Raw genomic sequence first — 23,919 nt, 5'->3', positions numbered from 1 at the left:
TTTTCCGCCGTGAAGCCAAGCTCGGAGTACTTCGCCCTACAAAACAAGAGCAGGATGAAGCGGAAGCCGACAAGCTAGTGCGATCAGCCAGGTAGCAGTCGAACAGACGGTCTTAGGTAAATTGCGCAAGTTGTTTGAGGAACTGCTCTCACTATCCCCACCGCGGCTGCGGAGGCATGGAAAGACCAGGCTCGGGTGGTTAACAACTTTGGAAATCAGGATGAAGGCATGCAGATCGGGGTGAGCTATGGCGTCTTTAGTGGCATTACACTTGGTAGAAGATAGTTGACGATTCGATGTTGCTTCTCCACAATGTATTTTCTCTTGCTGATGCCAATGCCTTCTACCAGCGTATTTGGGCCTTGATGACTTTATCCCTCGCTCAAGATCAACCCAACCAAACTCTCAACCAGATCATTCTCTTGCCTATCTAAGTATTAGTAGAGCAGAACGCTACAGAGCATTTGCTGCGTCCGACCGCACCTGAAGATCGGCGGGGCAGCCTCCGCTCCATCATCAAGCTCCGTCTCGTGGGTCTGCCAATCATCAGCATAGATGAAGTGAGATATTATCGAAGATGAATCGTCGGGTTGCATTAGGTTGGATTCCAAAAATTCCTGACCCACTGCTTAGCAATCATTTCTAAGTTATCTTGTCAACAGCGTTTGCCCGGAGTGGTGTAGCTAGCTCTGGTCTCTGTTGCACTCGGACTTCCTTCTGCATCACGGGACCTTAAGTCCGAGGTGTTCATGGTCGACTCCTCCGAAAGTTCCAATGTTGCCCCGAAGAAAGCAACGAATGCGACTAACAACATAGTTTTGATTTCATAGGTAGATAAGGCTAAGTTGCCCATTCATTCTGTTTCTGCTCACCTTAGTCTCAAACTGCACAACCGAGTATTGACGTTTGAGATTGCCGACGCCATGAAACCAGTCTTTGCTTTGCTCCCGCTCATCTCTGCCGCCATAGCGGATTACATCAGCGCAACCTGCCGTAACCTCACTCTCGATCCTGCCACCGAGGTCCTCAGTGGAGAGTGCAATGACGGACAGGGGAACAATGCTGCCTGGCAGCCGACTTCGCTCGACCTCAACACCTGTCTCGTTTACGATGACGCTCAAGACCAAATCTTTGTAAGCGGGAGATCCGTGAAAGGTGCATGCCTCGCCCTCACTGACACGGAAACAGTGGCGCCAGAATGGAAACTTTGGCGCTCAGTGCGACGGCTGCCATCTCTTTTATGTGAAGGACCCGATCTGGGGATATCAGGCCCTCAACCTTGGCTGTATCTGCTCGGGCACAGAGGCTTCGTTCGAGCTTGGTAGGCATTTTGTTTTCAAGCGCCGATGCAATGGCGCTCGACAAGCTGACAGAATGTTGCAGACAGGAGCTACATCGACAACAAGTTTGGAAAACTCGTTTGCTGGCGCTATTGATTGTCTCGTGAACGACTTCAAAGCCACCTCAAGGTTCACGGTAGCCACTTATCAGGGCATCCAAGCACAGGAATCATGGAATATCCAAATTGCAGCCCGTTGTAGGTGAGGTAAGGTAGGTAGTCAACTAGCAGGGCAGGATAACGTTAACCCCTGACGGCTTCTTCCATGTATGCCGCAACATTGCTACTAATGTTGTCGATGCTCAAAGTCTGCTGCTTCTCGTTGCTCCTCCACCACTAGAATGTCCCGAGTGTCTCCAAGCATCGAGCCAACGTAACTTGAACCTGAGCCAGTTTGCAGCGATCTCCGGTGCCTTTTGGTTATGGAGTTCACAGCATACAGGACAAGAACTCCAATCGCCAAAGCGACGAGCAAAGAGATGGATATGGTGACAGCCGCCTTGATGCTGACGGCTAGCGGTGCCGCCCAGATAGCACCGACCACGGCGCCCTCAACGGCGAGGGCAATGGCGGGGCCGATGACGCCCGTCCATAGAATTCTGGAGTCTTTGGGCCATAGACGGATGAGCCTTTGTCTGGTCCGGCTCCACCAGGCTACCATCGGCGTAAGGTTGAAGGCCAAGACGACGAGGGGGATGGTGATGGCGCAGCTGATCGCGACTGCGAGTGATTGGTAGAAAGTGTCAGTCTTTGGACTTCTTGTGTGTGATTTTGAAAGCAGAAGTCCGCGTACATAGATACTTTAGAAAGTAGCCGAGAGGCATTTTATCGTTACCATCGACGGGGAAGGTGTCGAGGTCGATGGAGAATACGGCAGCCATGAATGACGAGGGAAGCTATTAACAGGAGGCGAGCAAACCGTCAGCCACGGCGGACTTAAAAAGCGAGGGAACTAAAATGGGAGGGGGACTGTGACGTACGAAGATGATGGTCACCACAGTAAAGACTAACAGCGTCTGGCCCTGACGGCCTGTCTCTAGAGCCTGGTCCTTCATTGTCTCGAGTTGTTGAGCCATTACCTCAGAGTGCTCTGCGGCAACTTGGGTTTGCTGAGCCATCACTTTGGAGTGCTCTGTAGCAAGTCTGGTTTGCTGCTTGGTAGCCTCAGCTTGTTTGCGTGTGTCCATGGCCTCGTAGAAACTGGCTTGCTTTAATTTTAGATCCAGGAGGTGGTACAGCTGTCATCTCGGGATTAGCGGAACAAGCTCATGACGCTCTTGGAGTCAATGATGGTTAATAAGCTCACCGTTTCCCTTGTTCTAGTGGCCATCTTCAACATTCTGTGAAGCCATTGAGCGTGCAACCCAGTCGCCCAGCTGCCTGTCCATTCCCACCGGCTCTTGGGAGCGAGTATGCCCTTCATCCGTGTCAGAGCGTCGTCCTGGTCTTTGAGCACCTTCTCGAGTATTTCTAGTTCGTCACATATGTCATGCACTTCGACAAGGAGGGAGAGCTCTTTTCGGATGTGCTTCGAGCCCGACTGGTTGGAGTGCCGGGCTGATCCAAGACTCTTCTTAAACTCTTCGAGCTGGAGCATTGCCATTTCGCTCTGTAGTAGAATATATGAGTCAGTGATTTACGATGGTTTGACCCTGGTTGGACTGAACCCTGTATCCTTTCATCTTTGTCTTGCCACAGGAAAAGGTCTTACCAAGCGTGCGATTTCGTGCTCAAAGAAGTCGAAGAAACGAAATCCGTCTGGAGTCTCATCTTGATCGAACAATTTGGTGCAAGTATCGGCTATGAGACATGCCAAATCGTGTACTGAAGTGATAGGCTCCCTGTCTCCGCGTTTGAGGTGTCGGATAATATTCTGATGAAGATTCATTGGGTCCTCCGGGGCCACGACACGCATATTTCCGCTCCTTGTCGCCTGGCCATGCGCATCCCATATCCAGGAGTCGTAGGTAAGCGGGGAGCAAGTGATGATTGTTTCTAAGGGGGTTTTGGTTAGATAGTCCCTTCGGCAGGGAAGCGAGGGAACAAACTCACCACTTCCGAGGATCCACACCCACAGCTGGTCGACCACGAAGATTCTGGCAGGGGGGCAGTTGTTTGTCGTGTACCGCAGAATCACTTGATCTCCATCTCTCCGCCGGATATCCGCAAGATGAGTATAAAAGTAGCCGTCCAGGGAACGCCGGGGCTGCCAGCGAGGGACATCCCCTGGCTTTTCCTGCGAAAAATAGCCCTTGATCAAGTGTACATATGGATGGATGGCATCGATCACCCTAAGGGTTGGGGGCTGCGATTGATCCGGGGGTGGCTCCTCCTGTGCTCTTTGCACAAGCGGCTGTTCCGGGCCCCCGGCCCGCGAACTCTCGTCCGGATGTTGGACATGATCCTGATGAGTTCCGGAGACCCCGGAACCGAGGGGTACGGAATGTGTTGCTTCTGGGTCGGCCGACTGTGGCAACGTGGAGGGGTTGGTAAGGGTGGTGCCCGCTCTTGATTGCTCGCGAGGAAGTGGCATGGGCTCTGGCGGTGAGCGATCGTTCATGAGGACGGCGACGAGGTCGTGATGCATGGAGGATTCGAAGTGAAGGTAGGGGATATGCCCGCGGGTTAGCGATAGAAGCTGACATGCCGAATGGTCTAACAAGCGGAGTGTCATACGAAAGCGACCACTGAGGAATCTCCACGCGATGAAGCTGCACCAAGCTCGCTCATTGTATCTTCCTTCTATGAGTTAGTGACGAAGCACAGGGCACTGCAAGGCCTGTGGATCATAAATAGGCGCCCCAGTTGCCTCACCTTGATTTCTTTAGCATCCGGCCTTTTGAATGAAGGTCTTGGCGTTGGGCTTGCTCTTTCTGCTTTGCCGCGAACCGGGCGAATAATCCCCAGCGTCTCTCTGAGCCTCTCTTCGGTAGTTCGGTCTGGGTTCTGAGGGGGGAAAAGTCTGGCCACGAGTGCCTGTAGCTTCGGGTCAGCGCGAACCGAGGGTAGGCATCGTGAACTCAAGTGTACCTCAACCCATTCCATCTTGAGGGAGAAAATTAGCCCATGGGATACGATAATCACCACCTGCATGAGACCGCGAAACGTACATTGTTGGCAGGGAGATGATACCACGTGAACTTGGCCGTCTCCCCAACCACCCTCCCAGGTCGCTTTGCATCCAAGACTGCCTTCGGACCTTTTCCATAGAGCAAATCGTAGATGGAAGCCGACTGCTGATATCTTTGCTCTCGTCCTTCGGTGTAAAACTCGATCATGGTGGCCTCCCAGCACCGGCAAGCATGCATCTTGTCCGGATTATGTCGAGGAGCGGGAAGCGCTCGCGGAACAATGGGGGGTGGGGCGTCGTGCGGCCGTTTCCCCTTTTCCTTAGTGATCTCGGGTCCCTGTTGTAGGAGAGCGGAGCTCAGCAGCGCTGCCAGCTCTCTTGCACCTTGCTCTTCGGCGATTTGCTGGGCGGATCGCCCGTCCTTGCCTCGTATGGCCATGTTTGCTCCATGCTGGAGAAGCAGCTTGGCCATGTCGGCATTCCCACTTATGACTGCTCGGTGCAGAGGTATCTCTCGATCCGCTTCCAACTGAACCTTCCGTGGCGGAACCGGACCCCGGGCCCAATCTTGCGGTACACCTCTCGTCGTTACCTGCAGTTTGTAGCGCTGTTTTTTTTGGCTAACCTCCGACAGAGTCCGCGATGCTCCGCCTTTGCGCGCAGCTGGGGGTCCAGTTTGTCGCGCGTCAATATCAGCGCCGTTTTCAATGAGTAATTTGACAAGGCCTTCACGCCCTTGATTGACCGCCTCAAACAGTGCGGTTGTCCAGGTCCTTTCGTTGAATGATTCCACGTCGGCTTTGCACTGGAGCAACAACTCGGCCACGGGTTCATGACCCTTCTTGGCCGCCATCCACAACGGCTTCTCGCCTTCGGGGGTGGTAGCCTCGACGTCGGCGCCATGTTCCAGGAGGGACCTTGTAAGCCCGACATCGTTGCGAACGACCGCCTCATGCAGCGCGGTGCGGCCCGAAGAGTTGGGGGCCTCGATGTCAGCGCCATGGTCCAGGAGGAGGTGAACGAGGGCGAGCTGTGCGTGCTCGACGGCGACATGCAGAGCAGTTCGGCCGCCTTCATCGATGGTGTCGATATTGTTCTCGTCTTGGTCCAGCAGCTCTCGGACGAGACTGATGTCGCCTGCAATGACGGCCTGATGTAGACGGGAGACTGCACCCTTCGCCGTGTCTCCGGGCCTGCTAGTGCTAGGCTCTCCGGGCTCCATGATGTCCGCAAAGCCGGGTTCCGTTCACGAATTTGTTTGAATCGTGTTGCGCCGAAGGTTGAAGAGGACAGATGTGTTGGGTTTCGCGGCCCACACAGGGTTGATTATGACAGGCGGGCTAGCTTTGCGTGGAGAGGGGATTGGGTGAATGGTTCGTTGGGGCCAATCGAGGCTGCATCGATGTGCAGTTCACATGCAGCTGGGGTCGTATTTGATACCTAACCGCCACGGCCTCCTCGATCGGCCTCAGGCTGTCGTTCATCCCCCACATCCACTTGTCCGCCCACTTGCATCGTACAATCGTGCGGCATCACGACTTCGACGCTTCCTATACTCGAGCGTATCATGGCGAGAGTTCGAAGTGGCTGGCTGAGATGTAAGCTGACGATTCGTTATAATACGTAAGCTTTAATGAATCTGGCAGAGTACTGACCTGCTTGGTGTGACGCAGGGAGGTCTTGGATTAGGTTCCAACATGTAGCGATGCTGTTGCTTGCCGCCTCTTCAATCCTCTTCTGTAAGCATCACATATACGGGGGGTTGGTGCCGTCATACTTCTGCTAATCCCGACTTGGCAGCCATCCTCCTCGCAGGGTGCACAACAGAAGGTCTGAGTGATTTGTACCTTCTCTCGCTCTCGTACACGGGCAGCGCCTCGTCGGCAGCCGATAACACCATAACGAACCCGAATGTGTCCTCGGCGGTGGCTGGGCTTGCGGGTACCGGATCGGCACTCCAGGTGCGAGTTGGGTACTTCGGATACTGCCTGATCCACGGCGCCATCAAGTCTTGCTCGTCGGATGCGGATTTGCTCGCCGCATCACTGCGAGGAATGGACTGGAGTGATCCCCTGAACATGTTATTCGTGGCGAAGTCCTTCCGCAATGATACGATCTTCAGCGGTCTCATGTCGGTAAACCCCCTCGTCATTATTGAAATCAACTCTCTGACACACAGAAAAGATTTATCAGCATTATCTTGGGAATCTTCTGCTTCGGTCTGCTGAGTACGTTCCGCCGGCGAACCGAACTGCAGGTGGGCTCGGACGGTGAATCTGAGCACGAGCGCCTCGAGGTCAGGCCGTTTCCGTCTAGGCGAGTGTCGCAGTCGGCCCTGATCCTGGTCCTGGTGGCGTCGATTTTTGCCCTGGTTGCCGCGCTGTGGCAGCATCTTTCGAGCGCTGCCACCTCGACTATGGCTGGCACCGTAATGTACGGCACCGTGTCAGGACAGGTGGGCGCCGGAGCCATGGCCCTGGGATGGGTTGGGACTGCTCTCTTGATTGTGGTTGCAGTTGGCCTACTCCTCAAGATCTTGAGTATGCGGGTATTAGAACTCATCAATCAGGTTCCGTGAACCAGAGAACATACGTCACTTAGCTTCCCTTGGACAATTGTAACGCAGCTTCATGATGCGGTTCTGGTTCCAATCTGGACTGTCGAAAATGTCAAGTCCTACTAAATATAGCGATGGCGGCCTCGGATGTCAGGAAACAACTAATAACTAGGGCTTGGAACCTAATCGACCCAAACCGCAATCCCGCCGCCGGGCAGCAGCCCTTCAATGTTCAGACAGTTGGCCGGTGCGTCGACTCATTCGGTTGAGTGCCGGGGATCAAATTGGGAGTCGGTCGGGCTGAATCATGCTACGTAACGATTAAGGTGGCGCGCTGACGCACCAAGGGCTACGGGCTGCTGCTTCGAATGCCCCGATGGGGCAGATTTTCTCAGTCGTGTATCTATGGTGTTGTTCTTTAAACTTGGAGTCGGAAGACGATGGGACTTAAGTCAAACACTTTGGAAGGTCACGCTGCTGCGGGTGTTGGTGGGAATGCCTCACAGTACATACCAAGCACACTGTGCTGGAAGGAACAGTGGGTACTGCACTCTTCAACACTTTCGGCTTGAATTTCTGCTCCATCATTGTACCGAACAGAGATGCTCGAGTGGGAGATGCTCGAATGGGGAAAGGATCGCAACGCTGGTTCGGAGGGCCTGAAAGAGGAGGAACAACCTCAATTTGATTACCTGAGTGCAGGAGAACAGAAGATCGGCTTTTTACGAAGGTCGAAGCCGTCCGGCCAAGTGACCGTGAGATGGCGGTGTCGACGCAACCCGAGGCGGTGATCGAGGTGCCCGACTGCCCAATCTCGCCGAAAGAAACGAACTGAGCCACGCCCCAGAACCGAGCGCGAAAGTCCGCGAGGGAGCGGAACTAACGGCCAGGCTGAAGCGGGGAAAACAGCGCTCCAGACCCTCCTAGAGACAATCAATGAACAGCAAAAACGAGACGCGCGAGATAATTACCGAGCAACGAAACATGATCTGCGAGCTACGCGACGTGGTCATCAAGCAGCAAGATATGATTCAACAGTTCTGCGAAGAGCTGGGACAAGCCCGCGATGTGGTCAGCAAACAGCAGACGCGATTCAGCAGCTCTCTGAGGAGCTGAGACAAGCCCGAGACCAGATAGACGCCGTTGCACGCAACGCAACACAGCCCATGTCCATACAACTCAGTCGAGCCCAAGGGCGTCATATGCAAAAGTTGCTCGCACGCCACCAGCGAGCCAACCGAGTGGACTGCGAACTATCTCCTTGTCGAACACAACGCCAACGACCTTGACTGATACCCTGTTCTGCACGGTGGATACATCTAGAGTGGAGGAAATAGAGAAAGGGAAAGTCCAAGTCGCAGACATAGGGAAGGCAATTGAGGCAGAGATCCAGACACACGAGAGCCAGGGAAACTGGCGCTGCGCTGCAGTGGTGAAGGAAGCCAGGAACCCAGACCGAATCAGAGTAATCTGCAGGGACGAAAGCGAAGTTGCCCTTGTCAAGGAAGCAGCGCAGAAGATCACGGTGCCAGGAGTGCGCGTGCTGAGGGACCAGTTGTACCCGGTGAGGATTGACAATGCCAACCGGACAGCAGTCCTCGACGCAGAGGGGAATATTCTCCCTGGAGCGGCGGAAGCACTGGAAAAAGAAATTGTAGTCAACATCGCCGAGATTGCCTGGCTCGCAGGAAGGATGCTGGCGAAGCTCATGGCTCGATGGTTGTCTATGTAACTAAAGGCAGCGAAGCGAGACGGCTACTGGATGCACGCTACTTCCATCTGGCCGGGAAATCAGCTTACACAACAGTATTTGCACCTCGGGAGGGTCCAACCCATTGCTTCAACTGTCAAGAAATAGGCCACAAGCCCTTTGCATGCAAGAAGCCACAGATATGCAGTGTCGGCGATCTCGGAGCCACATGCCAGGACGATAGGTGGAGCAGTGGTAACGGTTTCACTGGGACACCACAACTGCACCATCCTGTAGCGAGGTTGTCTCCAATCCGCGGATACGCCCCAGTTACCGACTGACATCGAGCATTGTACCTGGACAAGATTATGCTGGGTCAACCGGAGTTTCGGTGCCATCCTCCATGTCCTGGTACATATCTAATTGTAGACCGGGCATGGTGAACTGGGAAATACCGTCAACGTATGTCAGCGAGAGTATCAGCATCGACGGCGCAGGCACCTTGCCACAGTTGATGCGACGGACTTCAGTCTTCCGCTCCTCCTCGAATCGAGGTGTGCAACGGCTAACGCGAGGTTCTTTGCTATAAAGCAATCGCATCTACCCCTTTTGCTCTGGTTTGAGCATCGCTCTTCTTGCCCCTCTTCGATGTCACGTATTCTTCAAGTCCTCGGCCGTCTTATACACGGTACTTGTCTACAACCATAGTGAATATTGTGCCTCCATCATGTCCACAAGGTATGTAACATCTCTTTTCTGTCTTACGCCTCTCGCTGAGGTAACAGTCCTATCATCTTCCCCTTCCCCTTGATTTTCCATACGTTACCTTGATGTTATTTTCTTCGACCACACTGTCCTTGCCCTTATGAAGGAGCTCGCTTCTCCCGTCAGACGTCGAGGAAGCGGTATGCATTTAATTTTTCCAATGCTTCCCATGCCACAGTGGACGCACAGGGTAGATCACATGCTCGACACATGAAGCTCTCTCTCTCTAAGCCTCGAACAGAAGGAATCCCGACAACTGGAGCACCCGCGCAAGGAGCGGCTCGCCGATCCAGAGCGTTTCCTGTTCCAGAGCTGTCCCTAACGGCAATACTGTCGGCGGGAATGCCGAGCAGAGGAGCGAGGCCAAGACCCAGAAGCTGTATGGCATCGGCACGCAATTCTCGCATGACAGGTAGGTTAAGCCCCCGGTCTCCGATAACGGTAGACACTCAACCCTGAGCCGTTACGGTCCCGCCTACTTCAGCTGCTGACTCAGAGGTGTTGTCCAGTGCCGTCGCCAGCCCGCCGAAGTCGATACCGGAGTCTGACCTTCTCTGTATCTGAGTTCAATTATGGCCTAACATTCGACAGTCCTCCCAGCTCAAACTCGTCAACTCGCGCCAACTCTGTGGGCTGCAGGAGTGTGGGTTAGCCGGCTCGAAATAGAAGGAGGTTTCTACGTAAGGTACTCAGCCCTGTTGGCCTCACTAGGTGGGTGGTGGGATTTAGGGTTGGGATCTAGTCGATGGCGAGTTCAAGTTGGCTTCATTCTCTCAGCGATAATGAGAAGTATCAAGCATTTCAAGCATCGTGCTTCGAACTCATAATGGGTGATTTGCTTGTCTTCGGCCTAACTCCCCCATTGAACCCTTGGATGCCCAGTTCATAGTCCTTCACGAGCATCAAAACCTTTTCCTAGCTTGCCAGCACACCTCAGCAAGCCCGACAGCAGGAGAGTTGGTTGCCAAAGACGTTATGCCAGTTCGTATGTGGCGACTTGGCATCGACGAATTCCTCAAGGCATCGCCTGCCGGCGAGCACGGGTCACATGTTAGCCCTCAATTAACATGACCTAGTTTATGCTGGCACTCTCTACGCAACCGGGCCTGCCTCCGAGGAAACCTGGCATTTCGGTGGTTGTCGGGCAGTGTGGGGCCGTGAGCCGAAACAAGAGTGGGGCCGGAGTCGGCAACCGCCCGGTGTTGCCAAATCAGGAAACGCAAAACCGGTTTTGTGATCACGATCAGGCCAGATTCAGAGCGGCCCAAACTATCGATGTGTGACTGCGCTACACTGACGTACGGATTTCCGTGTACTTGAATTGAGTGTCCCGAGATACCTGGGGTCCTAGACCTCGCAGGCGCACAGGACAATGGCTTGCACGACGCGCCAGTAACGAGTGTAGCGATGTAACTTTAGTGAAGAGAACGGAAGGCTCGATGCCTCATGGCCGTTCAATCTAGGACGGACCTATACAAGAGCTGCAGGGAAAAAAATACCTTTTCGAGCAGACGTGGGGACTAGGGAGACAGAATGAATAAACACCGACGTTGAACAGGCAACTGCTTGCCAGCCTCCCTGTCTTTCTGTGGTCGGCGACAGAAGAAGTGCGGAGCCGGTGTGCGGAGAAGCCAACGTACTATGACCGTCAACGCAGTCGTCTGCGTCTGTAAGAGCAAGGGGGGAGTGAGGAAGAATAGGGGTGACCCTGAAAACCAGCAGCGGCAGGCACCCAGCAAGAGGTGGCTTGGCTAGTGTGGTATCATATGGCGGTTGCAGACGGCGGCATGTAAGATCGGGAGGTGTGGTCCGCGCTCACCCGCCATTAACATTCATCAGGAGCCCAATCCCGTCTCTCGAGGTTCGACCGGGGCGGCGGCATAGTTATCCGTGCCATCCCGAAGCCGAGACTCTAGCTCAATGCCGTGGCCATAACCGCCATGTTGTTTTACATCAAAGAATCTGTCTTGTCGGAGCAAATCATCCTGGAATTTCCCATCGTCTAATGTGCTCAAGACTTTGCGCCCATGGGAGGTAGGCTAGGGTTATATGCGAAACAAAATTATGACAATTATGGGGTCAATGATCATCAATCTAAACAGATACAGATAAAACAAACTAGTTTCTCTCTAACTACAGAAGTTAAATCAAAGTAAATATACGTTAATGTAAGCAGCCATACGTATTTGTTTTTCTAAGTGCGGTCCTTGCTGTGATGCGCTCGTCCAGCTTGTTCTGCCACTGGAATCATGGGATTCATGCAGTCGAGCGCCTGGCTTGGGATGACAGCTCTTGATCGGACCAACGTACTCTACGCTTCAGAGGACGCAGGCGGCTGCACTGTCAGCTCGCTGGCTTTCGATTATGGCACTCTCTCGAGTAGGGAGAGATCACTGATGGTGGTGGGTTGTCTCAGCAGTGGTTTTCTAATCTCGATTCACTAGCGAGATCCCTTTCCTTATACGTACCTTGAACTTGACGATCATGAATACTAATGCAAATTTTGGTGTGGCTGGTTTACAAGTGGCTTCTCCAAGCCAAGGTTTGAAAGTGACAAACATGGCCCTCACAATAATAGCTGCCAGCCTGAGGAATGCCATCATCGAATCCCTCGTCCCTGTGCTGACTATTCCCTCCATGCACGTAGTCTCTGGGTAATTACCTAAATACCTACCTTAGGTCGTAGCTCGTGACATGGAGAGCACACAGAATGAACGGTTGAGCGCGCCAGGAGGGAGGGGAATCAGTCGCAATTTTCATGGCTGAACCACCAAGTGCTCGATTCTGACATAAATGGAATGAATTGGTAACTGGATTCGAGAGAGAAACATCCCAGCAACGGATACGAGGCCTTGACGCCATTTGTGCAAACTCTATGCCCCTGCCATGGATGTGATTAGTGTTTGTGCAGAACCACCTTGTGTCTTGGTTCGCAACTGGACCAGGCGAGCGAATTTCAATCTGGAGGTAATTTCACTTTAAACGGGAGCGCAGCCCAATACTACCGTTTCTATCATAGCAACTTTTGAAACGGTTGAAGCAGGTCCTTCATCCGAGATGCCTCCGGGCCAAGATCCTGTCCAGCGACCTAAACCGTAAACGTTTTCATCTACCGGCGCAAAGCGCCCTCAACGAGCGCAGCATGCTGTACATGCAGTCGAGTTGGTGGATATATACAAGAAGTTGCTCGACCTGGACGCCGCGACCGACGACATCATCCATGCGTAAGGCTTCGAGATTTGGGCCGGTGCCGCGGTTGTGGAAGGCGCTGAAAGACGCTAGAGGAACGCATCTGAATATCGTCATGAGCATCAGAGTTCTTGTAGAGAAGTAAAGGAGGTTAATGCAAAGTTTGCGTTGAGAGTCCATCGGTGTTGTCTCTGCCGCTTTCACCGGTTTCCTTTTTGGGGTTCATGTTATCAAGTTGCCTGTTGCCTCTCTTCTAGAATAGGCGGCACCTAAGATATCGCGCCAAGAACTTCAGCCCCTCCGGTAACCGACGTGGAGGGAAAGACACGGATGCGGCGCTTGCCACGCACGCAGGCCTGCTCCGTAGGCCAAAGAAGCCAGAGCTTAGACTTTGGAAGAACTCCTTGACAAGGGTGAACAGATAGTGACGGCCGAGGTCCGGTTCATATCACACACTTTGTTCCTCGATCACGTTGCTCTGGCACGCGCCGACAAGGAACCCATGTTCCGCTTTCTGAAAATGGAACTCTTCTGACTCTTCAAGAGCAAGGTGGACTGATCACCCGCCAGGCAAGCCAGAACGTGGAGGCTCCTGTATTCATTGATCCAACCGGTTACAGCTACGGTACAGGTAGCGGTGATTCAATGTGAAGTGTCTGAATCTGCAGGACGTGTCTTGCTCTGGTTGTGACGGGGATATCAAATGGATATGAGAATAGTCATCCATGATACATCCGGCGCACCATTTGAGATGAGCCCCGTTGTTCACTGGGGCTAGGGACTCAGAAACAGCCAGCTCCAGATACAGCCTCGGGTCTGCAGCACAGTCTTTTCCAACCCGAAAGAACACAACAAGCTCCATCGCCGCACTTATGGCGATAGCAACTGTAAGTGTATGGCGCTTCGCAATCACCATCACACCATGGTGCAGTGCCAAACCACTTGCACCCAGATGGAGCGGGTATACTTTGGCGGGCGAAGATATCAGGTTGTCCGCTGTTGTCGTCACCGTCTATGCCGTAAAATCAGTCGGCAAAGTACCAAATTAGGCAACGAAGGAGCGAGGAGTGTCTTACTGCTTGCAACCGCAGCTGCGGCTACAGAGAGTAACGCAACGAAGGCAGCAAGTGTGCGGACCATTGTGAATGTAGTCAGATGTGGCTGATCAGAGAATAGTGGGTGAGATTCGAGCTGGTGCTCGAGTCAAGAGTCTGGCCTCTGGAATTGAGAGCCTTTATATAGAGAAAAGCTCCTGGGGGTTGACTAATCAGCAATACTAATGAATATCACCATCGTAGCTACTGATTTAGAGACGAATCATTGCTTGGAAGGACGGCCCGTCTCTCTTTAAAAGAAGGTGTCGCACAACATTAACTCAAAATTATTTATCGGCATGCGATGCAACTGCAGGAGTGAACAGCGGAAGAGTCTGGACCAATACCTATAGACTTACAAGACCAGACATACGTAATGAGGCGGACGAACCGCTGAACGTCTACATCTGGAAGATGGCGGTTTGGCGTGGTTGCTCAGCAGGACCAATCATGGAGTCAGCCGAGGACGGCGTCAATCGAGCCCATCTTGCTGGGCAGAGCACGGTGGCGGCATCTCGAAGCCGGACCGCGTGGCTGGGCTCACCGGTTCATCGCACAGGTGACCTAAAAGTCGGTTGAAAGGTCGTCAAGTCCGTGTGTGGAGACGTTGGTATGCTTCTAGAGCACTTACTGTGTGCGTCAAACACCAGTCCTCCTCCCCGGCCACCGAAACTTTAAACTCCTGCGTGCCTGATCATCGGTGTCAGAACATGGGATATAAGCAATACCTATGATGCTACACAATGCTACATTAGTTCATCTAACAGATGTATACGCAGGCTACATATAGTTACTCTCATAGGGAAACTGTAAGCTATTTTATTTGTAGAACATGAATCTCTTGCCTTTGGTCTGAAGTTGAGATTAAGCAGGACCACGATGTTGCTCAATGACCAACCTACCTCAAACAGAGCCAAGGTGCGGGGGTTGCATCGCTCATTGCAATGCATGAAGCTTCATTCGAGTTGGGGAAGAGGGACGGGAAGAGGTTTGCAGCTAACACTCACACTGCCCGAAGCAGCTCGATGCAGGCGGGCGCAACCCTCAACCATGGCGAGAAGAGTTTCCATAGCACTCAGGCTGGCACATGATCACCACTGCCGTTCTCGGACGAGGTTTTCTCCATACTCCATAGTACATCAATTCAACTCCTGCGAGGCTCCTATCTATTTCCTCTCATCGAACCCCCAATCCATCCCATACAACCAACGGCAAGATACAAAGCGGAAACAACATGTGAAATGTCGTACATGAAAAACAAGCCGTTGCCGTGGGGACATACCAAGTCTATCTAAGCTCTATATGCAACCCAAGTATTCTCCCCATAGCTCAAACAGTGTCGGTGATGATGATTCATCCCAAGCCCAGACCCCGAAATGTTTAACCATTGTTCCATCCCGTCTCGTCACAAACTCGATTGTTCTCGCCTGTCAGAGGAGAGAAATACATGCCAAAACGTAATGTGTGATGTGATACATAACAACAACAAAAAAGGGGGTATATCGGGAAGAAAAGCAGCCATAGCCAAGGAAAGGAACGGATTCCAACAAGAGAAACAACTGAGGTGATAAACAAGCTTTTCCCAGGAACTGAAACAAGAATAACGTGGTGGAACCCGTGGAGCGAGTGGGGTAGTCCCGGGCCGAAGCCATGTGATACGATCCACCGGACCAACTTCCGTCCGCGTGGGGCAGGAATGACGATGCCAGGAAAAGGACCGCTTCAGCCCAGCCAGATGTGCAAGGCTTTCGGTCCAGGGATTGACAGTGGCTGAGGCGGAGCTGAACGCGGCGCAGAAACTAAGCGGACACCCCTGGCTGGCCATTTTGAAACGGAACGAGGAGGTCGTCCGGGAAATTGGTCGCGCGCAAATGCGACGTTGGGAGGAAGGTGGGGCTCCGTTGGGCACCGATGGGCGCAGAGAAAGTTTTTCAAAGAAATCGCGGCCCGACCTGGTGGAAGCAAACAGGAATTGGCCCGATCTTGAAGCTCAAAACTCCGCATCGCAGGGCTGCATGTCTGGGGTGCAGGTACCGCCAATCGGCGGCTTGGAATGAAGAATGCAAGGCTGGGACGAACCCGAACAGGATGCGTTGCCGTCGCATCTTGTCGCGTGCTCAAGTCGCGGGGTTATGACCTCGGATGCCGTGTAGATCGCGAATGCGGATGTGTGTGATAAGAGGGGTCATCATTGTCGACTGCTCCTCCGTAACCACTGTATTCATCCGCCGAGACGTAGACTGTCGGGTGGAGCGACCGCGCTGCTGTTGCGGTACCAAAGGGCTCGCGGATGCTCGAGTATGCGGGCGCTGTTGAGTAGGCCGGTGCGGTGGTGGTCGGGTACGACGAGTACGTCCGCGATGGCGACGGAGGCACGGGCGCTGCTGGACGGGGCGTGGCGTGACCGAGCGGCTCGATGTAGCTGTCGCGCCGCCCGCGTTGGCTCCTGACTGATGTGCTGCTGCTCTTGGCGTCGCTCTCGTCCCCGCGTGTTGTGTCGAAGCGCTTGCGCAGGCGCTCTGTCTCATCCTGAACCTGAAGGGCTCGTTCCTTCTCTCTCTCCTTCTCCTTGCGCCGCTCGCGCTCGCGTTCGCGCACCTCACGCTCCTTGTCGCGTTCCTTTTCCCGTTCGCGTTCCTTGTCTTTTTCGGCCCTCGATTCCTTGGGTCGCCGGCTTGAGCTCCGGCGCACCTTCTTTTCGTCTGATGATTCGGACGCGGCGGCACTAGATGCCGAGGGCGGCGACGAGGTGCCGCTGCTCTTCCGGTTGGCCTTCTTGAGCTCCTTGATGGTCTCCTGCAGTTGGGCGTTCTGCTCGACGAAGTCCTTGTTGGCCTTGGTGAGCGAGTTGTTTTCGTGCGCCAGTACTTGATTCTCGTTTGCCAACCCCGCCATGTGGGCTTTCGTCTGTTCAAGCTCGTTGCGAAGTTCCTTCATCTCCTTGAGCTTCTCCTCGAGCTCTTCGGCCTTGGCCCGCCATCTTTCGCTCTCCTGTCGCGTGGTCTCGAGGGCTTGGCGGATGCTGTAGAGGCCGTGATCCTCAAAGCCGGGGATCACGTAGTCGTGGTCGGGGTTCGAAGTGCGGCTTTCGCAGTCGCTAAAGCCAGAATCACTCCGCTGGTGGTCGTTGTAGTGGCCGTTGGGCGACGGCCGCCGGAATTTGACGCTTCTGCTCATGTCGGCAGAGCGCTGATAATGCGCGAGGCTACGGCGAGAAGTAGGCTAAAGCAGCAGGAAAAAGATGTGTGTTGTGCTGATTTGACCGAAGGTGTGGGAGCGAGCTGCACTGGTGCCCGACTGTTAAAGAGGGTTTATAAGTGAGAGAAAAACAGCTTGTGTGCGCGCTTGCCAGGGTTAAAATTGGGCTGCAGCGACAGGGGCTGCGAGGAATGCTGGGTCGTTTCGGGTTGGGCGTCAATCATATAAAGAAACAGGCTTGGTATTACCACACCTCAAGGGAAATAGGGATATGGACTGGTGTTGCAATTGACAACTGGAATGCTATAAATCCGGAAAGAGTGGAATGAAGGCTACCTTATAAAGAGGCAGAAAGAAGGATACTGTAGATTGAATGAATCAGATTCCCAATTTAAGGCAGGTAGGACTTGGAGGGAGGATGCGGCTGCTGCCTTCGCGACAATGCACACCTGGGCAAGGCAGAGAGACAGGAAGGAGCGGAGGGGTGTGCCGGAAAGCAAACGGGTCATGCTCCAGGCACCCCGGCCGGCGAGGCACACCGGGAAGCTGGATCTCTGCGACGCGTCGACGGGGAGTTTCTGAGAGACACCTCGGAATGCCTTGTGGGAAGCCAGAGGGTGGGGTGAGGGGTGTGGCACTGGGCTGCGCCGGGCTGCCAAGATTCAGTCCGGATGCCTCCCATCGAAAAATTTTGCCGGGTTGCTCTGAAAACTGTACCGTTGCGGTGTCGGCGGCACCTCAGCTCAAAGGGTGCGCAACGGCACTGTCGTCATTCCCCGCTGACACAACAAGTCGGCGAAAGGCTTCAACACAGCCCACGTTGCTGCCAGTATGCTCGCTCCTGAATTTGGACCATAACAAAGGTGTCAAAGGGATCTGAGACGTGCCCCCCTGCTCGAATCAACGTGGCCGGATTTGCTCACCTGGCGCTTGCGGGCCGGGGATTGCTGCTCGGCCGCTCAAGGTGAGTCACCTCCACTCATGCATCAGCGGACTTGGCAACCACTCGGCAGGTACGTACATACCCCTGGGCTTGATGGTCCCTTGAGTGCCTCATCAGGCAAGGACCGAAGACCTGAGGAGCACTCTCTGTGCATGCTGTTGCAAGCCTTCCTGCTCCTTCGCCGCTCTGCTTGATGATGACATTATTGTCTCAGTCACCCGAGAGACCTTAGTGGTGTTGCAGAGACCATGCGCCTTTTGACATCCCCATGTCACCGCGCGTTGGGAAGCATGCAAGCTACAAACGTTCTGGCAGCTTCTGGGACTTCACGGCAAGTGAAATCGATCAGGAACCGCCCGCTGCCTTGCGAGCGCCTTTTCTAGATCAGATAATCAACTGGATATGCATGCAAGTCATGCTTGTTACCTAGAGACTGATGAGTGGATGAGCTGAGGCTTTCTTGAACGTTGTCTTGATCCGAACAGGGAAAATTGAGTGGGATGAACACCTGCGGGCCGATCCAGCCCTGCCATACCAGGCTATGACATGATCTCCACTGTGGACGAACAAGAGATGGAGCGCCTCGCCGAGAAGCATGCTGCACCACCGGGCCGGTGGGGTGCAGCCGGGAGTTCCCACAATGCCTCCCTTGGTCCAGTGACAGAAGGGCGCTCCGGCCGGTTGAGTCATGAAACCGGCCAATGGAATACGCAAAGAACTAAGCCGACCAAGTCGAAAGCGGCCGGCCTGTTTCGCACCAACAAGCGACTGAAGTTGCGGGGAACACAGGCATCAGTTTTCGAGACGGCGGGGCAGCTGCAAGCACTCTGCTCGCATGGAGGCTCTCTGCCTCAAATTTTGGCTCGAATGAGCAGCGGTTCCTTGGAGGGGTAAGGTACCTTAGACTCCATGACCAGCAAGCAAGTTTTCCGTAGCGTAACACAGCAGTGTGTCAATCCCCACACAAACTTATTCCCTTCGCGTTATTGGGCAATGGCAATGTCTGATAAGGAGATGAACGATGGAATCGAGGCCCGATCACGAAACGGCAGACCTCCGGTTGCTCGGCCAAAATATTCCGTAAACAACATTGGGACATAATGTTAACTGCGGGGGAGGGGCAATGAAGAATGAGAAGGTGACAAACGGTTGTCTTGGCACACGGCAACGGAGCTTGGCGGAGGGAACTCCGTCGCGGTCGCCAAGCTCCCGTCCAGAAAATGCGCAGAGGCGGATTCAGTTCGCGAACCACTTCATCCCCATTGAGAAATATCACCACACTGATGTTTCCAAAAGAAGGGTTCATGGCGCCGCCGCCGCTTTCCGTACGCAGTCGCTTATCAAGCGAGCCCCCCGACCTCTTTTGTCGCCAAGAAGCCTTTGTCCTCGGTTGTCATACCGTCCATGAGCAGTGCCGGTCACAGCCGACACAGGATACGGCGCCATGTCGTGCACCACAGTAGACTAAGAAATATTTCGGACGGCTGGAGCCCGGAGAATCGGTCAAGTCGCGAGGATCGTGGAAACCAGAGGCACTCGTTACCGACATTCGTGTTTGGTCGGATCGGCGACTTTGAAGCCCCCACGAGCAAGGCAACCGATTACCCAAACCAGCCGCTCCAGCCTGGAACAAGTTCGCTGCAGCTGTCGCTCAGCTTTGATCTTCAGTTCAACTTGCAGCTAAGAACAGGCATCAAACAAACCGATCAATCCCGCTCACCTCACCGGCTGGACCCTGCCAAGGAACGTAGGTAGACAAGGGCGCCAACCCGTGCCTAGGATCGACGTATTCACCGTACTTCCCAAAATGACAATTCTTGACATCTGCGGCACATCGGCGAACGACGACGAGTTTTGGGGAAGACATCAACGGCTTGAGAAAGAATCCGCCTGCTTCGTCATCCTCTGCCTCGGTGGAGGAACAACGGCCATTACACATGCACTTACACAATCACATACACGGACAACACGCTATCTCCCCCCATGGAATCAAGGCAGACCGGGTGCTATATTCCTGCCTCCCTATTTGCCACTTACTCCACCCCATAGCAGTCAACCTCTCATGTACTGTGTCGTGTCGTCGTGCTGTGCTGCTTGGTTGCCAGTAGTTCCCTTTTTTACCTTTGCATTCCTGGTCTTTGATACGAGAGGAAGCAGTGGCCCCGGCCTTCGTGTCGTCCTTACATACACTCCATAGACATGCAAGCTGGCAGCAGATGGCATGCATGCATGGGAGACAATCATGATGGGCAAAGCAACAGGAGGCATGGCTGTGAGGTATGGTGCATGTTGAGTAACACAGAGCAGCCAAGCGAACCATACGACTTGCGCACCTTGACCGAAAACGCAACCCATGGTTGTCACACAAGCTTGTCGGTTTGGGGTCTGGACTGGCGAGTGTGCACGACAGAAAACATCGACGTCACAGAATTGAGTTGTTTGCATGATCGAAAGGTAGCCAGCTGTTACGGGAGCCAGACTCTATCTCAATGTTTATTTTGTATGTTTCCTTTTGTAGTGGGGCCCAACACCCCCCAGTTGCTCGTGAGGTTGCCCGCGTTGCGCCTCTTGAGCGAGCTGCCTCCCTTCCCAGGGTGGTTTCAGTGATGACGCCCTGAAGTACCGAAGTATGTCCCAACGTAATGAATTCCCCAAAGGCATTCCCAAAATCCCAACGGTATCGCCAAATTCCAGATATCCCAAGCATTCGCCGGTGCTGTAATCCAAAGCCAAGCTGAGAGATGCAAAACAAACCCCAACCCACAGAAATGTACACACCCATTCCAAATCCCAATGCCAGTACTGTAACCTGTGCGGCGAAACTTGCCCAGGGAGAATAGAAATCCCAACCAGCTCAGTCTTGTGGGAGTGATGATTAAAACGCCATGTCCCATGTCCCGTTTCCTGTTTCCGTGTCGTTTTTGTTGATTGTATGGTACAGTGAAAGGAAAGCAACGTCGTTTTTCTGCTTTTCTGCCTTTCGTCTTGGCGAAGAGGCCGACGTCTCGCCGCGTGTGCCCTGCTCTTCATCAATCCATAGGTAGGTGGGAATATGATGCACCGTATGCGGCACTGCATGACCAGAGCTAGGAGCTGTGCTTTGATGGCGTTAGAACACTGGTGGTTTCTGGGCCGGGACGGTGACAGCGGTGAAAGTCTTCATTTCATCCCATCAGAGAAAGACCAAAGATGTTGTTCCCGTGATGGACAATCACGTTCCTAGTGACGCCCGAGAGAGATAGACGGGTTGGAGACAAGCAACTTCGTGAAAGGCAATCTGGATGTGACGGCGCATTTGTTGCCATCTAATAGTACCGACGGCGTTCAAGGCTGCGCTTGAGGGCGGCGTTCTCCTGCTCCACGAGGCTGATGCTCTCGCGGTAGATGGCCAAGCGGCGCTGGGCATCTTCCTCGCGGCGCTTAATGTCCTCGTACTTGGTCCGCCACTCGGTGGCTTTTGTCTTCCACTCGGCCAGCTTGTCTCTGAGCTCGCTGACCTCGGCCTCGAGCTTGGCGTACTTCTTGCGCAGACGGCTCAGTTTCGAGTCCTTGCGGGCCTCATTATCTGACGTGTAGTCGGCGGACCGGCGCAGCTCACGGTTCTCGCGGACCAGCTCCGCCTTCTCTCGCTCGAGTTGCTGGACCCAAGGCTGGACGTTCTGCAGCTCGCGCAGCTCGATGCGGAGGTACTGGTTCTGCCGCTGGAGCTCGTCGTACAGCTCGCGGCTGACGACGCTCTCACGGCCCGGCATGTTGTTGAGGTCGAGGTTGGCTATGTCGTCGACGATGCTGTGGACTCGGTCTGCGCTCCGGCTTCGACGGCGGCTGTGGCCCCTGATGCGCCCCACGTGGATCTCAGGTTCCCGAATTTCGTCCTCGAAGTAGACTCGGCGGTTATTACCGGGCATGTGAAGGCCTATCCGAATCCTTGTTTGTGCTGTGACGGTGATCTTGTTGGTGCAATGGATGCTGACGATGGCTGGATGATGTCTCGAGATCAGGAAGGTGTTTGTGTGAAAGCTGAAGAATGAAGAGTGCGGCTGAAGGAGACGGGAGAGGGACCCGAGAATCTTAAGTAGGGGAGAGAGTGTTGTAGGAAGCCCGGTAAGGCTGATCAGAGGGACCTATAGGAAAACATCCAAGTCCGTACCTCATGCAAGCAATCCTGCTGTTTGTGGGGAGGTAACCAGTAACACATCGAAAGTAGAAACAAGGGCTGCCGGGAGAGGCTTGATCTAAGCCAGGGGCCGAGGACCGACGTCCGTACGAGACTTCTCATCTGAGGCAAAGTACGTAGAGAACCCCGTCGAGATGGCGAGACCAGGGGACAACCCCCGGCGTGAGGCATACCGGCATGGCCACACCAGGTTCAATCGACGTTTTTCAGATTGAAGACGTCAACAGAACCGGGTTAGTCATGGGACACCTTAGTCCTAGCTCGGCCGACCTCGAGCGGCCGCTACTACACCTACACCACCCTTTAGCGTCCCGGCTTCCGGGAGACTGCCACAACTTTGTCCCCACCCACGACATCCGGTAAGTCGCTGCCTGCGGTGTCAAGGCAAAAATAGTCAAGATAGTTGTGGAGAATGCCATATCGGGCTGTTGCCCAATGCCAATCACACGTCTCGTGGGTAGCGAACACTGGGGCGTTTCCACAATAGATGTCGTCTGGGAGGCCGCGGGAAACACCTGTGGCCGGACCAGCGGCGCAGCCAAGCGAAGAAATGAGCCGCCGGGTAGCTGTGGGCAGCAGACGGCAAAGTCTCCAAACGAACGCGGGCTGTCTTCCGGGGGTGATGCAAAGCTGCCGGCAGTAGGACTTGGTGTAACAGGCAAAGTCTGGTCGACGGTCGATGGCGGGTTGTGCGCTTGTTGTTTAGGCGCTGCCTCGCCCATTCGTCAGCAGTCGCCGGCTGCGGCCGGGTTCAAACTCCCCAGTCTGAGTTCAAAAGAAGTTGTGAGGGAGGCCTGCCCCGTGCGCTTTGCTGGGAGCCAATAATGTTCCCATAAAGAAACACGGGTTAGGGTTACAACAGGGCTCCACAGCACTGGCAGGGGCCCCACTACAAGGTTCCTTTTTCTCTCCCCCATGTGGCTGGCATGCGCTCGATGTTGAAGTCTTGGGCCATCCGACCAGGCGCTTTTCTTTGTTCTCCGATGTCGACGAGGTCATGTACACAATATCGAGAGTCACGCCGCGGCATTCATGACGAAGGACTTCCCTTACTGCCGCGCAGAAATTCGGGCATCACACGTCAACGGGTACAATTAGTTACCTCAATTGTGCCGCCGCCGCCCAGAAGGATCGAGGGTTACATCGAGCCCATGCGACTCGTAAGGCTTTGATCAGCCTCGAATGCGCAGCCTCAGCCACGGCTGGTCGGAAACCACCTCAATTTCTTGGATCTTACCCTCCTGAATTCACAAGGCTGCGGCACAGACGACAGTGGCTTTTGTCAGTGATTGTCGGTGGGATACCATCCTATATGCCAGAGAAAAATGCGTGGAGAACTGCTGTGCCGTCCCCGCGCAGATTGCAGGATTACCGAGACTGGCGCTCAGCTCAGCAGGGAATGATATGAAAGAAAGGCGGCCTCCTCGGTTTCTCCCCCCCGATGCGCCTTCGGTCCTTGTCCTCAGCCGCAGTTGACGTCGATTTTTTCACAATACAGATCGTTCCATTGTTCGACAACTCGACCTTTGTTTACCACCGGAATGCCTCAGTGGCCCGTGACACCCGCCGTCAAAGTTGAGTGTGCACAGCCGCGGCCTCACTCAAGACTTGCGTACCCATCCTCGGCCTTCGGTCCGGCGGCTCTCCAGGTGGAATCGAAACCTTTGACCTGCGAGCAGCGGCTCCTCCTTGTCGGGCCGCTCCCCCGTTACGCTTCCAACCTCCCTCGGATCGTCGCACTCCATCATCAGGCGTATTGTGCTTGGCCGTAACCGTATGGCACTTAACCTGACTGGCGCTTGTCAGGCAACTGGCTTCCACTTCCTTCCTTGGTTTCTCTTCCATTCCGCAAGGCAGAACGGACGGATGGAGGACAAAAGGGTGGGCGTGGATGGAT

General features: G+C 54.1%; 11 protein-coding genes across 11 annotated transcripts; 4 read left to right on the top strand and 7 right to left on the bottom strand.

Annotated features, from left to right (window-relative positions):
- The first annotated feature begins 719 nt into the window (after positions 1-719).
- N657DRAFT_483813 (uncharacterized protein) lies at positions 720-1,473 on the top strand. Its single transcript, XM_062787593.1, has 4 exons — positions 720-830; positions 912-1,133; positions 1,198-1,321; positions 1,384-1,473. The coding sequence occupies exons 2-4, from the start codon at positions 924-926 to the stop codon at positions 1,434-1,436; spliced, it is 387 nt and encodes a 128-aa protein (XP_062646663.1). The 5' UTR covers positions 720-830; positions 912-923; the 3' UTR covers positions 1,437-1,473.
- Positions 1,474-1,475: 2 nt separating this feature from the next.
- N657DRAFT_483660 (uncharacterized protein) lies at positions 1,476-4,284 on the bottom strand. Its single transcript, XM_062787592.1, has 7 exons — positions 4,154-4,284; positions 3,392-4,078; positions 3,051-3,334; positions 2,646-2,948; positions 2,320-2,577; positions 2,133-2,235; positions 1,476-2,059 (listed from the first exon to the last, which is right to left on the bottom strand). Exons 2-7 carry the CDS (start codon positions 4,011-4,013, stop codon positions 1,626-1,628), a joined length of 2,004 nt encoding a protein of 667 aa, XP_062646662.1. The 5' UTR covers positions 4,014-4,078; positions 4,154-4,284; the 3' UTR covers positions 1,476-1,625.
- Positions 3,575-5,430, bottom strand: N657DRAFT_598745 (ankyrin). Its single transcript, XM_062790047.1, has 6 exons — positions 5,042-5,430; positions 4,450-4,894; positions 4,370-4,392; positions 4,154-4,315; positions 4,016-4,078; positions 3,575-3,953 (listed from the first exon to the last, which is right to left on the bottom strand). Exons 1-5 carry the CDS (start codon positions 5,260-5,262, stop codon positions 4,066-4,068), a joined length of 864 nt encoding a protein of 287 aa, XP_062646661.1. The 5' UTR covers positions 5,263-5,430; the 3' UTR covers positions 3,575-3,953; positions 4,016-4,065.
- Positions 5,431-5,740: 310 nt separating this feature from the next.
- On the top strand, positions 5,741-7,171 carry N657DRAFT_483905 (uncharacterized protein). The gene is made up of 4 exons (XM_062787594.1): positions 5,741-6,007; positions 6,083-6,148; positions 6,210-6,540; positions 6,594-7,171. Exons 1-4 carry the CDS (start codon positions 5,977-5,979, stop codon positions 6,985-6,987), a joined length of 822 nt encoding a protein of 273 aa, XP_062646660.1. The 5' UTR covers positions 5,741-5,976; the 3' UTR covers positions 6,988-7,171.
- A 595-nt stretch (positions 7,172-7,766) lies between these two features.
- On the top strand, positions 7,767-8,114 carry N657DRAFT_483565 (uncharacterized protein). Its single transcript, XM_062787591.1, has one exon. It carries the CDS (start codon positions 7,903-7,905, stop codon positions 8,080-8,082), a length of 180 nt encoding a protein of 59 aa, XP_062646659.1. The 5' UTR covers positions 7,767-7,902; the 3' UTR covers positions 8,083-8,114.
- A 5,024-nt stretch (positions 8,115-13,138) lies between these two features.
- Positions 13,139-13,895, bottom strand: N657DRAFT_646647 (uncharacterized protein). Its single transcript, XM_062793159.1, has 2 exons — positions 13,687-13,895; positions 13,139-13,622 (listed from the first exon to the last, which is right to left on the bottom strand). Exons 1-2 carry the CDS (start codon positions 13,748-13,750, stop codon positions 13,393-13,395), a joined length of 294 nt encoding a protein of 97 aa, XP_062646658.1. The 5' UTR covers positions 13,751-13,895; the 3' UTR covers positions 13,139-13,392.
- Positions 13,896-15,681: 1,786 nt separating this feature from the next.
- Positions 15,682-17,163, bottom strand: N657DRAFT_483488 (uncharacterized protein). The gene is made up of 2 exons (XM_062787589.1): positions 17,156-17,163; positions 15,682-16,985 (listed from the first exon to the last, which is right to left on the bottom strand). Exon 2 carries the CDS (start codon positions 16,879-16,881, stop codon positions 15,835-15,837), a length of 1,047 nt encoding a protein of 348 aa, XP_062646657.1. The 5' UTR covers positions 16,882-16,985; positions 17,156-17,163; the 3' UTR covers positions 15,682-15,834.
- N657DRAFT_483533 (uncharacterized protein) lies at positions 17,079-18,159 on the top strand. Its single transcript, XM_062787590.1, has 2 exons — positions 17,079-17,915; positions 18,060-18,159. The coding sequence occupies exon 1, from the start codon at positions 17,276-17,278 to the stop codon at positions 17,780-17,782; it is 507 nt and encodes a 168-aa protein (XP_062646656.1). The 5' UTR covers positions 17,079-17,275; the 3' UTR covers positions 17,783-17,915; positions 18,060-18,159.
- Positions 18,160-20,190: 2,031 nt separating this feature from the next.
- Positions 20,191-21,094, bottom strand: N657DRAFT_483464 (uncharacterized protein). Its single transcript, XM_062787588.1, has one exon. It carries the CDS (start codon positions 20,921-20,923, stop codon positions 20,339-20,341), a length of 585 nt encoding a protein of 194 aa, XP_062646655.1. The 5' UTR covers positions 20,924-21,094; the 3' UTR covers positions 20,191-20,338.
- Positions 21,095-21,150: 56 nt separating this feature from the next.
- N657DRAFT_681834 (uncharacterized protein) lies at positions 21,151-21,753 on the bottom strand (the record flags this gene model as incomplete). Its single annotated transcript, XM_062796431.1, has 1 exon — positions 21,151-21,753. The coding sequence occupies one exon, from the start codon at positions 21,751-21,753 to the stop codon at positions 21,151-21,153; it is 603 nt and encodes a 200-aa protein (XP_062646654.1).
- Positions 21,754-21,990: 237 nt separating this feature from the next.
- Positions 21,991-22,792, bottom strand: N657DRAFT_483413 (uncharacterized protein). The gene has a single exon (XM_062787587.1). The coding sequence runs from the start codon at positions 22,742-22,744 to the stop codon at positions 22,229-22,231; it is 516 nt and encodes a 171-aa protein (XP_062646653.1). The 5' UTR covers positions 22,745-22,792; the 3' UTR covers positions 21,991-22,228.
- Between the last annotated feature and the right edge of the window lie 1,127 nt (positions 22,793-23,919).

This window comes from Parathielavia appendiculata (assembly GCF_033297405.1).
Source record: "Parathielavia appendiculata strain CBS 731.68 unplaced genomic scaffold N657scaffold_8, whole genome shotgun sequence".
In the NCBI taxonomy this organism is placed as follows: Eukaryota; Fungi; Ascomycota; class Sordariomycetes; order Sordariales; family Chaetomiaceae; genus Parathielavia; species Parathielavia appendiculata.
The sequence above is the reverse complement of the archived record's forward strand: the minus strand, read 5'-3'. Positions and strand labels throughout refer to the sequence as shown.